The following is a 13,240-nucleotide window of genomic DNA, read 5'->3' as shown; positions in this document are numbered from 1 at the left end:
AAATTTCAGCTAGCTGGGGGGAACGAGCTACGGTACCTGCAGCTCAAAAACTTCCTACGAAAGGAGACAAGGACGTACCCACAACCGCCACGACAGACACTACTGGAAGACCTACTGGACGCAAGTATCCTAGAGAAAGGGAACTGTAGTGACATGTATGACCGACTGGTAGATAGGGACGACACCGTACTGGACGCAACAAGAAGGAAATGGGAGGACGACCTGGGGATGGAGATAGGGTGGGGACTCTGGAGCGAAGCACTGCATAGGGTCAACTCCACCTCCACGTGCGCAAGGCTCAGCCTGACGCAACTAAAAGTGGTACATAGAGCCCACTTAACAAGAACCCGTATGAGTAGGTTCTTCCCGGAGGTGGAAGACAGATGTGAACAGGTGCCAAAGAGGCCCGGCCAACCACGCCCACATGTTCTGGTCTTGCCCCAGACTCGTGGAGTACTGGACAGCCTTCTTCGAGGTTATGTCCAAAGTGGTGGGAGTGAGGGTGGAGCCATGCCCGATAGTGGCGGTCTTCGGGGTTTCAGAACAGCCAGATCTATTCCTGGGGAGGAGGGCGGACGCCCTTGCCTTTGCCTCCCTGATCGCCCGCCGTAGAATCCTGTTTGGCTGGCGGTCAGCAGCACCGCCCAGAGCTGCGGACTGGCTGTCCGACCTCTCGGAATCTCTCCAAATGGAGAAAATCAAATTTGCCATCCGAGGGTCGGACGACGGCTTCCACAGAACGTGGGAGCCATTCATGCAACTGTTCCGGGACCTATTTGTGGCCAATGTACAAGAGGAAGAATAGTCGGGGGAAGGTAGCGGGAGGGGGGGGGGGGGGCTACAGGTTCGGTATGGGGGTTCGATGGCTAGCTAAGGCCCAAAACCAAACTAAATAAACATGTTGAGGGGGGGGCGGGCGCAGTTACTACTACGAAGATGCTTACCTGTAAATATGTATGTTAATTTTTGCGTGTTTGTTTGTTTTTTTTGTTTTTTTTCTCTCCTAACAATTTGTAATTTGTTCAATATAAAATATGAAAACTGAATAAAAACATTTATAAAAAAAAAAAGATTCACCCATCTCAATGACTATGTAACCTTCCAGAGCTCTCAGAATGCTTTTAAATTAATTTGAGCTTTAACTCCCAGAACAAAACAATTCTGTGGGCTGCATTTGTTTGCTGTCGCTATAGTTGGCTTACATCTGTGACAGGCCAGAGCACATATAGAACATAGAACATTACAGCGCAGTATAGGCCCTTTGGCCCTTGATGTTATGCCGACCTGTGAAACCACTCTAAAGCCCATCTACACTATTCCCTTATCATCCATATGTTTATCCAATGACCATCAGTGGCTGATTTAACTCACTGGGCTAAATCGCTGGCTTTTAAAGCAGGCCAGCAGCACTGTTCGATTCCTGTATCAGCCTCCCCAGACAGGTGCCGGAAAGTGGCGACTAGGGGCTTTTCACAGTAACTTCATTGAAGCCTACTCATGACAATAGCGATTTTCGTTTTGTTTAATTTCATTTTCATTTAAATGCCCTTAATGTTGGCGAGTCCACTACTGTTGCTGGCAGGGCATTCCATGCCCTTACTACTCTCTGAGTAAAGAACCTACCTCTGACACCTGTCCTATATCTATCTCCCCTCAATTTAAAGCTATGTCCCCTCGTGCTAGACATCACCATCCGAGGAAAAAGGCTCTCACTGTCCACCCTATCTAATCCTCTGATCATCTTGTATGCCTCAATTAAGTCACCTCTTAACCTTCTCGCTAACGAAAACAGCCTTAAGTCCCTCAGCCTTTCCTCATAAGATCTTCCCTTCATACCAGGCAACATCCTGGTAAATCTCCTCTGCACCCTTTCCAATGCTTCCACATCCTTCCTATAATACGGCGACCAGAACTGCATGCAATACTCCAAATGAGGCCGCACCAGAGTTTTGTACAGCTACAACATGACCTCATGGTTCCGAAACTCAATCCCTCTGTCAATAAAAGCTAAGACACCGTACACCTTCTTAACAACCCGACCAACCTGGGTGGCAAGTGTCTGCCAACCATTTAGTTTGGGCTTCAACTTGCCCTCAGACCAGTCCCCTGCGGCCTTCTCGTCCGTCCTGTTTTCTTTGCATGTCTTTGCCCTTCCCCTCTGCTCCCCTCTTTCCTTTTCCTCTTTGTCCTGTGGCTCATTTTTATCTCTCACCCCCTCCCTTTACTGTACTGGTTGCTGGCTACAAGCAGATCTTGGAACAAGTTGGTGAAGCCCTCTTCTGACCCCTGGACGGAAAATTTTATTTTCTTGACACCTGCACTTTGTGAACACGACGCACCAATTTCCCAGATTCCAGTAGATGCCAGTGTTGTAGCTTGGCTGGAGGCTCGGCTAGTCTGGAGCAGAAGCTTTCAGCACTACAGCCGGGAGGTTTATTGGAGCCTGTAGCCTTTTTCTGCATCTGTTGTGCTCAACCATCTCCTGGTATCACATGGAGTTACTCGAATTGATCAGTTTTATTCTTTTACTTTTTAAATGTGGGTAGATGTAACTGAGTGGCTTGCTAGGCCATTTCAGAGGGTAGCGAAGAGACGCATTGTTGTGCATCTGGAGTCATGTGTTGGCCAGACCGATTAAGGACGGCAGAGTTAATTCCACAAAGATCATTAATGAATCAAGTTTTTTTTAACAATCCAGTAATTTCATGCTGTCTTTACTGATGCTTGTTTTTTATACCAGTTTTATTAATTAACTGAATTTAAATTCCTTGGCTGCTACGGTGGATCTTGAACATGTGTCTCTGGTCATTAGTCCAGGCCCCTGATTACTGATCGAATAACAGAACTATTGTACTCCATTGAAGAGACTTATCTTTACGTTATCATCACTCAGTACTGATTTAACTTGCTCATTTCAGTGACAAGATTCTTTTTCGAGCAGTTCCCTATAGATAGCATGTGCCCAATTTTCTGCAATTGCTTCTAACTCTGTTTCGACAGGCGAGTAGCACTTAATCTGTCAATCGCTGTGATGTCACTATTCATTTCCAGTTCCCTCATTCCAGTGATATCAAAAAGTTAAGATCTGTGCCTGGTAAACTTGGGGAGCTGTTCCCATGAGATTGTTCTCTGTGGAACTCCAAAAAAAAGACCAAAATATTTAGAGAACATTCTCCCCATGTATAACAGGCTCCTAAACCTAGATGGAAGCTGTGTTTAATTTCTTTTTTTAAATTTAGAGTACCAATTATTTTTTTCCCCCAATTAAGAGGCTATTTAGAATGGCCGATCCACCTACCCTGCACATTTTTTTGAGTTGTGGGGGTGAGACTCGCGCAGACACAGGGAGAATGTGCAAACTCCACATGGACAGCGACCTAGAACTGGGATCGAACCCGAGTCCTCAGCACCGTGAGTGCTTAAATATAAAAGCTTGAGGGACTGTAAAATAGCCCACATGGAAACCTTGTCGGGCTGAATTCTCGATTTGGGAGACTGTGTTCGCCAGTAGATCATCAATACCCTCTGATTTGTGATCATGCTGGGAGCGGAAATCCAGGGGTGATTCACTGTCCCTTGCCATGTAGACTTATGCATGGCCGAGATTGCGAGGGATTCCCTCATAAAACCTGCTATGGGGCAGTGTCAGTGAAAGTACCTTTAAGAACTGGCTGTTTATCAAATAGCTGTAGTGGGTGTACCTTTAAGAAATTGGTGTTTATCAAATAGCTGCAGTGATGTCAGGGTTGGGTGGAGCTGGGCTGGCTGTCTTTCACTTTAGTTTTTGAGCAGGCAGCTACTCAGTGTGTTTAGTTTTGTTTTGCAGATTGGGAACTGCATCTAGCAAAACCAGGTGTGATTCTGATTTCTTTCTGCATGAAAGGAATGTCTTCAAATCACTTGCTAATTTAAAAGTGATAACTGCTCTCAGTGGAGAATTTAAATCTGATCTCTGTTAAAAAGGGTATTTGTCTTATGGATGTTGTAAGGAAAGATTAAGGGTTACTTATAGAGTACTGTGTTCTTTGGGGGGAGTATTTTAGTTGATGGTTGCTAAGATGTTTACTGTGTGTTTAAAAATGTTAATGGGATTCACAGAAAGAACATTGTTTTGTTTAAAAATACTTTTAGTTCCCTGTTGCACCACACCTGTAAAGTGGGCCCTTGTGCTCCCCATAACCAAAATCTTTTCAAAGTTATGGGCCAGGTGAACTCCATGATACACTTTGGGCCACTCTAAACCCTGGCCCATAACAGCAGCCATTTTGAGAGGGCAGCCCGATAGCGCGGTCCGGCAGCTGGGCCTCCTCTCTTTCCCACCACTACACCACAGGGGTTTCTGGGTCACCCGTGGCACAGGTTTTACTGGGTCACACCCACCCCCTGTTCAGTATGAGGGTGACCTGACCCCAACAGAGATAACCTCTACCCCCCATAAAAGAAACATTAGCATGGAAGCCCCCCACAAGAGCGATGCCTGCCTGGATGCCCGAAGAGACCAGCCTGCCTGGATGCACCCTGTTAAATCTACGGTAGGCATGGCGCATAGAAGGAAGTAGAAAGTATTGAACAAGGTTTATTTCGATACAATGTTCCTCCACTTCCCTGAGGGTCTGCTTCCCTGACCTGCAGCTAGGCTGGGTTTTTTTTTTTAACAAATGAGGCTCTCCTTGTAAAGGGGAAACCCCCGCTCCCTTAAAGGGGAAGGCCTGTCTGTTTTAAAGGGGAATTTCATATTCTGGGGAGGTCACAGGAAATCGTATAGTCCTGACCCCGGGACCTCCATTGGGGTTATAACACCCCCCCATTCCAGAGACCCCGGCCTGGACCTCCTCCCATTACAGAAACCCCTGCCTGGACGCTGGAGAGCAATCCAGACAGAGACAGTGGAAAGAAATCACTGCTTTAAAATCTCCTGTGCAATACACCTGGCTCAGACAGAGGTTACAGCACCTGCAAGTTTCTGGAAAGAGAAAATCACATCATCTGGGTTTAAACCTCCTCAGATTTGCAAGCCTTTCATTCACATCAATGAGAAATTGATTTTACTAGGCTGTGGTTGGCAGCTATCTGCCATTTTTGTTCATGCTTGAGTGGATTTCAAGTAGCCTGCTGTGATACTAACTGGCTGGTTTAGCACAGAGCTAAATCGCTGGCTTTGAAAGCAGACCAAGGCAGGCCAGCAGCACGGTTCAATTCCCGTACCAGCCTCCCCGAACAGGCGCTGGGATGTGACTAGGGGCGTTTCACAGTAACTTCATTGAAGCCTACTTATGACAATAAGCGATTTTCATTTTCATTTCAATGCTGCTAAACATATAGCTATGATTGACAGCTCTTGGTCCACAGTTAAGTGCTTTCTGCAGAGAAAACAAGGAAGTGAGATCTGCAAGATTTGCATACTGGGGAGAGGAGGCCCTCCAATGGAATTTTGGGGCAACTCCCTAAAGGAGTTACCCCCGTGGCCCATTGCTGGGGAATAGCTGCACCAATTATCATCCACGTTAATACGAGCCCAGAGGACTGGGGATTCGCGCAGGCTTAGAGAATCTGGTCCCCAGCCTGTTAATAGGAATGCAAGTGGGTCAATTTGACCTGTTTGCATCCTCCAGGAGGTGGGAGATGCGCACCTAGATGCCGCTGCCAGCAGGGCACCAGAGCATTCACATCTCGGCGGGCGATGGAGAATCCAGCCTGTATTTGTTGATGCAGACAAGGAGAAGTACTACATTTGGCTGTGCTACACTTCATGAAAACCTAATGATCTGATCTTTCAGTTGCCTGGTGGTCTTATGCTGTAGGTGTGTTGGTGGACCCTTCTAAGATCCCGATGCAAGGATTCCATGGGAATTGCCTGAGCAGTTACATCTTACGATGGACAATTCCCCTGCGTCCAGAATCCTCTGGAAAAGTTCTCCAGTTCTGATTTAGAGTCGGAGACTTTGGAGAATTCTGACTCGCTCATCAGAACAATCACCCAGGAAATGTTAGATGGGGAAAAAGACATATTGCACTCCTGAGTTTCAGTACAACTGAACTCCTTGACTTTCCCAACCTCGCCACTCTTATCACCTAGTGCTATTACAACATGGCGTGGCTTTCCCCTGCTGTTCCTGCCCAACGAGGAAGGATTCCCAGAACATTTCCGAGGAAGCCAAGTTCGGAAATGCTGGTGAGAAATGCAGTGTGAAATGATAATCAGATAGTGATTGCTACTCCTCAGAAGATTCAGCCCAGTGCTAGTTCTGGGCACCCTAACAGAAAGTGGCCTATTCTTCACTGATTTTCCTTCTATTTATAAACAAAACAATTAACAAAAAATAATCTATTTGTTCTACTTGGTGTTTCTTCTAGTTGAAATAATCTTGAAATTTTTATTTAAGTTGTTTCTTGTTTGGAATCAAGGACATATTAGTAATCTGAGCTTGTATTGCAGTTTTTTTCTTAATATCTTGGTTGTTATTTCTCAAATCTGATTTTTTTCTAAGTGGCTTAATTATTGAAGTGGACGCTCAGAAAAATATTTTATTTTATTCTATTTAAATTATTTTAGTAAAGGAAGTTGGATGCAATTCAGGCTGATTGTAGACCAATCGGTCAGTTGGTTTCTGATTGTTGAAGTTTAACTAAAAGTAGTAATTAATAGTCCACCACTGAAGGAGTTCCACATTGAAGGAGTTAAACACTTGTATAATTTTAGCTGTTAATTACACTCCCTAGATACAAGCCCAAACTAATTTAGTGTCACCAAATTAAGCTTTTATTTGCATAAAACTTTGATTTGCAGAGTTGGTTAATTTTCATGTCAAAATAAATGAAAGTTACAGCACATGCAGATGTGATATGACACCACTGTGATTTAAGAAGTAACTCCAGCGTACGTCTGCTTAATTACTGGAAAGAAATTAATCTGAAGCAGCCATCCAGAGGGACTTTTGTTCATCATCTGGTAAATGATTCATGTGTCCAAGTGACCCATGATGAGAAGGATTTGGTCTGCAAATCCTATCATCACCACAGTGGCAGTGTGTGCTGTGAGTGCAATAATTTGTAAGCAGGAACTTCATTTCTTCCAGGATCAGCTATTTGAATAAATTATTCCATATATAAATGTTAATACTGACTGTTCTGAATCACTTAAATCAACTAGGATTTAGTTAGCAAGTCAAACACGTTTTTAATTTTGCTAAGTTTTAAATGTGCTAAATTTTAATTTGGCTTGAGTTTTATTTCTGAGAAATGCAGATAGTAATCCAATAAATAGAAAGATGGCCGAGCATCTTAGACCTGTTGGATGCATATCCTGTGCCATGTGGGAACCCGAAGACTCTTAACGTATCCTGGACAATGACGTGCAAGACAACTGGAGCTTAGGATTTAGGATCTTGAGCCACAGGTGGCAGTGCATCTGCGAGGCTGATAGCTACATGCATAGCATATTTCGTAAGGTGGTCACGTCACAGTTTAAGAGTTTGCAGGAGGAGAGGGAATGAATATCTGTTGGACAGTCGAGGAGGATCAGGCAAGTAGTGCAGGTGTGCCCTGAGCACATCATGCTCTCTAACCAATATTTAGTTCTGAGTATTGAAGGGCATGATCCCACTGGGAGGATACAACCGGAGTCCAGGTCACAGCTCCATGGCCAGGGGATGGAGGAAGGCCAACATAGCAATAGTGATTGGAGAGTCAATAGTTATGGATACAGATCGGTCTTTCTGCTGATGCAGACATGGCTCCACGATAATATTTTGCCTTGCTAATGCCATGTTCTGTGATATCACAGCTCGGCTGCAGAATGTTGTGCATTGGAGTTACTGACCAGGCTTCTGTTTCATTCAAAAAAGATGCAATGTGTGGACATGTTCAAATCAAAATAATGTTCTTCCTGTCACACAAACGAGCAATGTGTATATGAATTTCAGTGCCGGTGTCATGCCAGATGTATAGACTGTGTCCCCCAACAATTGGCGAACCATATCAAATGTCCATCCCTTTGACTATTCACAACAGGCAAAGTGCTAACAGTATCCAACCAGTCCGTGCTTGCAATTCGAAGTGATTCTGCGATTGGACCACACCTGCTTAGCAATCTCGATTTGTGCTGAGAATTATACTGAAAACCAGTTTAAGATTGTCACCCGGGTCACAGCATGGCTCGCTTATACACGCTAGAATCCGTATATATTCACACACGGGACTCTGTCTTTCGCAGACAAAATGAGCATGACCATGCACTGCACCTTTTAATTGAATGAAAGCTTGGGCAACAGTAATTCCCCAGGGCAATGCCTTGACTAATCAAAGTCAACCCATACTCTATCGTGAGCTATCGTGCATTCTCCATGGCAATGCCTCCATCCTCCACCCCTCCACCCCCCCAATCAGAGTCCACTTGCCAACCAATTGGCACTCTCTTTCATGCAGTGTAATTTGTTGTTCCCCTGTTACTGGTGGAAATTTCTGGTGAGCTATCCTGATGAGTGCAAGATTAAACGTTTTGATAGCGTGTCTCTCTTTTTTCACCAAATGACTATTACCGGTTTTCCTGCACTATTACCTTGTCCTTTATCTTTAATTTCCCAAACTTCCCCTCACATGAACCTTCCCCTCCCCCAAATTAATTAGTCTGACCCTCTATAAAGCCGTGGTTATTTGATTCACCAAAACCATTCCAATGAGATCCGGATGAAGACTGTCCCAATGCTGCAGCTCCCTTTCCCCCCAGTATTGGTGCTATTGCCCCATAAATCAAACCCCACTCACCACCAATCTCTTTTCTTATTTATCCTCTGCCAATGGTTCAGGTAGTAATCCAGAGGTTATTTGTGGTTAAGTTTTTTAATTTAGCTCGTAGCTACTCCTACTCCTTTAACAGAACCTCTTTCCTCGTCATATCGACATGGACCACAACAACCAGACCCTTCCCCTCCTGCTTCAAGTTCCTCTCTGACCCCAAGGGGACATCCTTAACCCAGGCACCGGGCAGCTAACATGGCCTTTGGGATCTCATGCTCTCAGCTGCAGAAAACTGTATCTTTTCCCGAACTTAGTCTGCGGGCTGCAGAAAGCCATTGAATCAAAAGTGCAAAATAATCTGACTAACAAGCAGAGCTTTAGAGTCAACATATTACAGAAACTTTGTACCAATCTGCATCTGATGCAGGGGTCATAAGGTATTAGTGATTGTAGATGTTTGCTGAATCTTTAGTGAAAGTTCTAAGTGCACAGCATTGCTATTTGGCAAGCCTCAAAAAAATCCAACAATGTTTCCCCCAATAAAGCGCTATATTTGCAGATGGAGCCAACCATCCAGATATATTAGTTATTGTTACTGCACTAAACTACTCAGTCTACATGTTGAGATTTAAATTTGCATTTTGTTCAGAAAAATCCAGCCCTTCTAACTGCCAGTGTAATTTTCCAAAATGTACTTGTGTGCATTTCCTAGCTGTGTAACTAATTACAGTACCCCAGCCTAACAAAATCAATAAATCTTAATTTAAAAGTTTTCACTTGATCTGATGCAACAGTTTTTTGGGGAAATATTTCTAGACTTCCATTACTTTTTGTGTGAAGGAATACTTCCTGACCACTTCTAAATGGCCAGTGCAACTTTGAAAATGTTATCCCCTGTTCTAGGCTGCTCCAGCAGAGGGAGCAGTTTCTCTCAACTGCAAATTCTTTAATGATCTCACCCCTTAATATTGTACACTGAAGTGAATACAAGCCAATTTGATGCAACCTGTCCTATCATTTAACCATTTTAGCCTGGTATGTGAATCTCTGCTGCACCTCCTCTGAGTTCAATGAGCGATCCAATCAAGTATATTGAAATGAAAATCGCTTATTGTCACGAGTAGGCTTCAATGAAGTTACTGTGAAAAGCCCCTAGTCGCCACATTCCGGCGCCTGTCCAGGGAGGCTGGTACGGGAGTTAGTAGTGCACCCAAAGAATGTTTTGTTCATTCCATCATGCTGGTTGTGCTTGGAAGCTAGGATTTGGAAATGAAACTCATGGAAATACTGTGTTACAAAAAATCGTGAAAGAGTTTTAACTACCAAACCTAAGAACCCATACTCTATCGTGAGTTAAGTCTCATTCATTCATCACCCTGTCCTGGCTAACTACATTGACTCCTGGTCCCTTATAGCTTCAAATTTACATTTCTAATTAGTTTGTTTAAATCCCATCAGTCTTCCCTTTGTCCTCGTCACGGTTGCCACTATTATCGCAACCCCTCCCTTCACGTCACTGTTGAGTCCATCCCTTCAGCAGTCTAGACCCGACTGTCTGCAATTCCTTTCCAGTATATAGATGAATTTTCCTCTATGATCCTGTAAATCTGTCTCTTTGGCCCATGCCTTCATTACCTTTCCTAATGGAGTTCATTTTTCTTTGACTCCCTTGCAACACTGTAATGCTCCATAAGACATTTCTGGGTTAACGGTGCTAGATAAATGGCTGTTGTGTTGGACTTCCTGACCTTTGTAGCTTAGTACCTCTATATTCGCTCCAACAATTATTTTCATTGATCGTCACTTATTTTCTTTTGTAATCTGAACATTTTTGGCTTCCAGCCCCCCCCCCCCCCAACCTTTACTCCATTGGGGAATTCGTATGTATTTCTCAGATTCAGTCTGCAATTCAGAAGGTTATAGATTCAAGCCCTGTGCCAGAGATTTGGGCAGATAAACTAGGCTGATACTTCCTTCCGACAGGGCAGTACTGCCTTGGGCACCTCTAAAGGTTCAGTCAATCACCTGCATTAAGTTTCAGTTGGAAATCAGGGAGTTGCCCATGGAAATTGGAAATCCGGTTTCTGTCAAAAGAATTATATGAGACATGACAGTCATTTGCTTTTGGAATATATATATATTGCTAACTTTTTTTTTGGATTAGGTCCAGCTAAGAAAAAGAAACCAAAGCTCTTGAACAAGTTTGATAAAACTATTAAGCCAGAACTGGATGCTGCTGAAAAGCTGCGTAAAAAGGTGAGCTGTTGCAATCTCCCAGCCCCTGTGACTGTACATTGGCTGACATATAATTAATATTTTAGCAATAACAGTTGAAAAGTACAATAATAGTTTTTAAATGCATGATGCTGTAGGAATTTATTTGCATGCAATAGTTTTATTAATGAAAGTGCAGAACACTTGGGATTTGTGTTATTACTTTCTGAATAACTAAACCGTCATGCCTCGATATTTTTATTACCAACTTGGAAAAGAATCAGAAACCTCAAATGTGATGCCTTAATCCCAGCACTGGAATGGTGCCCAAACATTGGGACACCAGTTAAACCAGGGTTCCTGTGAAATTTACAATGTTTCATGTCGATTCTGCAAATTTTAGCCTTTAAAGTAGAACCACACAGGTTTTCCTTGCTTTCACTTCTCTCTGAAAATGCTGTCTTTTATTCTTGTTATTCTTGTTATCAGTGCCCCCGTGAGTGAATGTAGTACTAGGTATGACATTGTACTATTTCCACAGGACAAAATGGCACTCAATTTTAAAATACACCTCTAATGAACCATGTAACTGGAAAGCTACAGCATCAGACATAAAAATGGATCATAAGCTTTTGCTTTTGTAAAATGTTAAAATGCCCCCGTGCAATCAAATCCACTTTACCTTTCCTATTATGAATCCAAGCCTCTATTATGAAAAAATTAAATGAAAATCGCTTATTGTCACGAGTAGGCTTCAATGAAGTTACTGTGAAAAGCCCCTAGTCGAGGCTGGTACGGGAATCGAACCATGCTGCTGGCCTGCTTGGTCTGCTTTAAAAGCCAGCGATTTAGCCGAGTGAGCTAAACCAGCCCCTTATTATCTCTGGACTGTTCCATTTCCAATTGGAGGGTGGAATCTTTTTACTTATTCTGTTAGCACTCAATGGATTGTCCTAAAGTGTAATTTTGATGAGCATTGGTCCAGAAAATCCTAACCACCTTCTAACAAGTCCGAGAATATTCATTAATTAATTTTGCAATAAAATGGTTTCCCCAATTCACCATGATAACATTTTTGTTGGTACTGATTGGAGGAAAGTGCAGCTTCAGCCTCCATGACACCTGACTCCAATGCTAGTCGACTGTAGTTATCCACTTACATTGTCTATCTCCTGGACAGACTTCAGAGCCCACAATAGAAGTTCGCCAGATCTGGTGATGGATGTCTAAGCAATTCATGTTGCAAGAGATGCACGTCAGGCGGAATGTCCGGTAACTTTGCACTCTTCAATAAGGAGAGGAGGTGTCAGAGAAGTGACCTTCTAGAAAGTACACACACTGTCCACTGATATGGAAAGGGTAAATTCAGAATATTACTTCACAGTATGTTGTGAAACTGGGGCAGAGCGTTGGGCCTGATATCAGAAAGTTCTTCAGTGATCAGTATTGTGTGAATACATTTCGTGAACCAAATGGATGACAATGAATAAAGTAAGATGATTCCAGATAAATGAATTGAGATGGGCTGAATGGCCTTCCTCATCTGCAATGATCTTGAGACAAAATGGTTTAGCAGTTCAAGTTTAGACTTTCTTTAAACTTATTCTGAAATAACTGCTGTAGGTTTTGTTGTGGAAATTACAAAATGGCTGAACAAAATAAAAGCAAGTAGATCAATAGCGGAAAAATGTTAATGCAGAGTACAAGATACTGCGCTTGAGAAGGAAAAAGAAGTAACAAAACACTTTGTGAATGGTTTTGAAATAACTAGGAATAAAGTTGAAAGAGACCTAGCATCTTAGCTAACTACATGCAAGTCCGACAAACACAGAGCAGCAATTAACAGAGCCAATAGAATGTTAATCTAGATAATTAAAGCAGGAGAATATAAGACCGAGCAGATAATGATCACACTATACAATGCTCAAGTACTGCAGCCAGTTCGGTTCATGAGATAAAAAGAAGATATTCAAAATCAGGAGACAGTGCAGACAAGAGCCATTAGGTTGATTAATGGTGGTGATGAAAACAGCACCACAGTGTATAGAAAATGTCGAAAGCTGGAAGATCAGAGGTCAGCCAGGAGAACATTAAAAAAAGCTGGAGGACTGCTGCAATTAATGGGCTGAAGACGTGGCGGAGATGCAATAAGATGTTTTTCCAGTTAAATGAATGAGGCCAGAAGCTCCACTCAGTCGAATAGGACAACAAAGTTCTGAACTGTCTGGCTCAGTCTGACAAAGTAGCTGAGATGGGGAGGGAATTTGTGCTAAAGGTCTGGAGTTTGTAA

General features: G+C 43.1%; 1 protein-coding gene across 13 annotated transcripts in view; it reads left to right on the top strand.

Moving 5' to 3' along the window:
• The window catches only part of unm_hu7910 (un-named hu7910), a 265,791-nt gene that overhangs the window by 195,673 nt on the left and 56,878 nt on the right, over positions 1-13,240 (top strand). For all 13 annotated transcript variants that reach the window (XM_038809466.1, XM_038809465.1, XM_038809455.1 and 10 more), the window contains one exon: positions 10,901-10,992. In XM_038809466.1, the coding sequence (XP_038665394.1) occupies positions 10,901-10,992 (92 nt within the window). The remainder of the gene's footprint in view (positions 1-10,900; positions 10,993-13,240) is intronic.

The sequence above is a fragment of the Scyliorhinus canicula genome, chromosome 10 (assembly GCF_902713615.1).
Source record: "Scyliorhinus canicula chromosome 10, sScyCan1.1, whole genome shotgun sequence".
In the NCBI taxonomy this organism is placed as follows: Eukaryota; Metazoa; Chordata; class Chondrichthyes; order Carcharhiniformes; family Scyliorhinidae; genus Scyliorhinus; species Scyliorhinus canicula.
The sequence above is the reverse complement of the archived record's forward strand: the minus strand, read 5'-3'. Positions and strand labels throughout refer to the sequence as shown.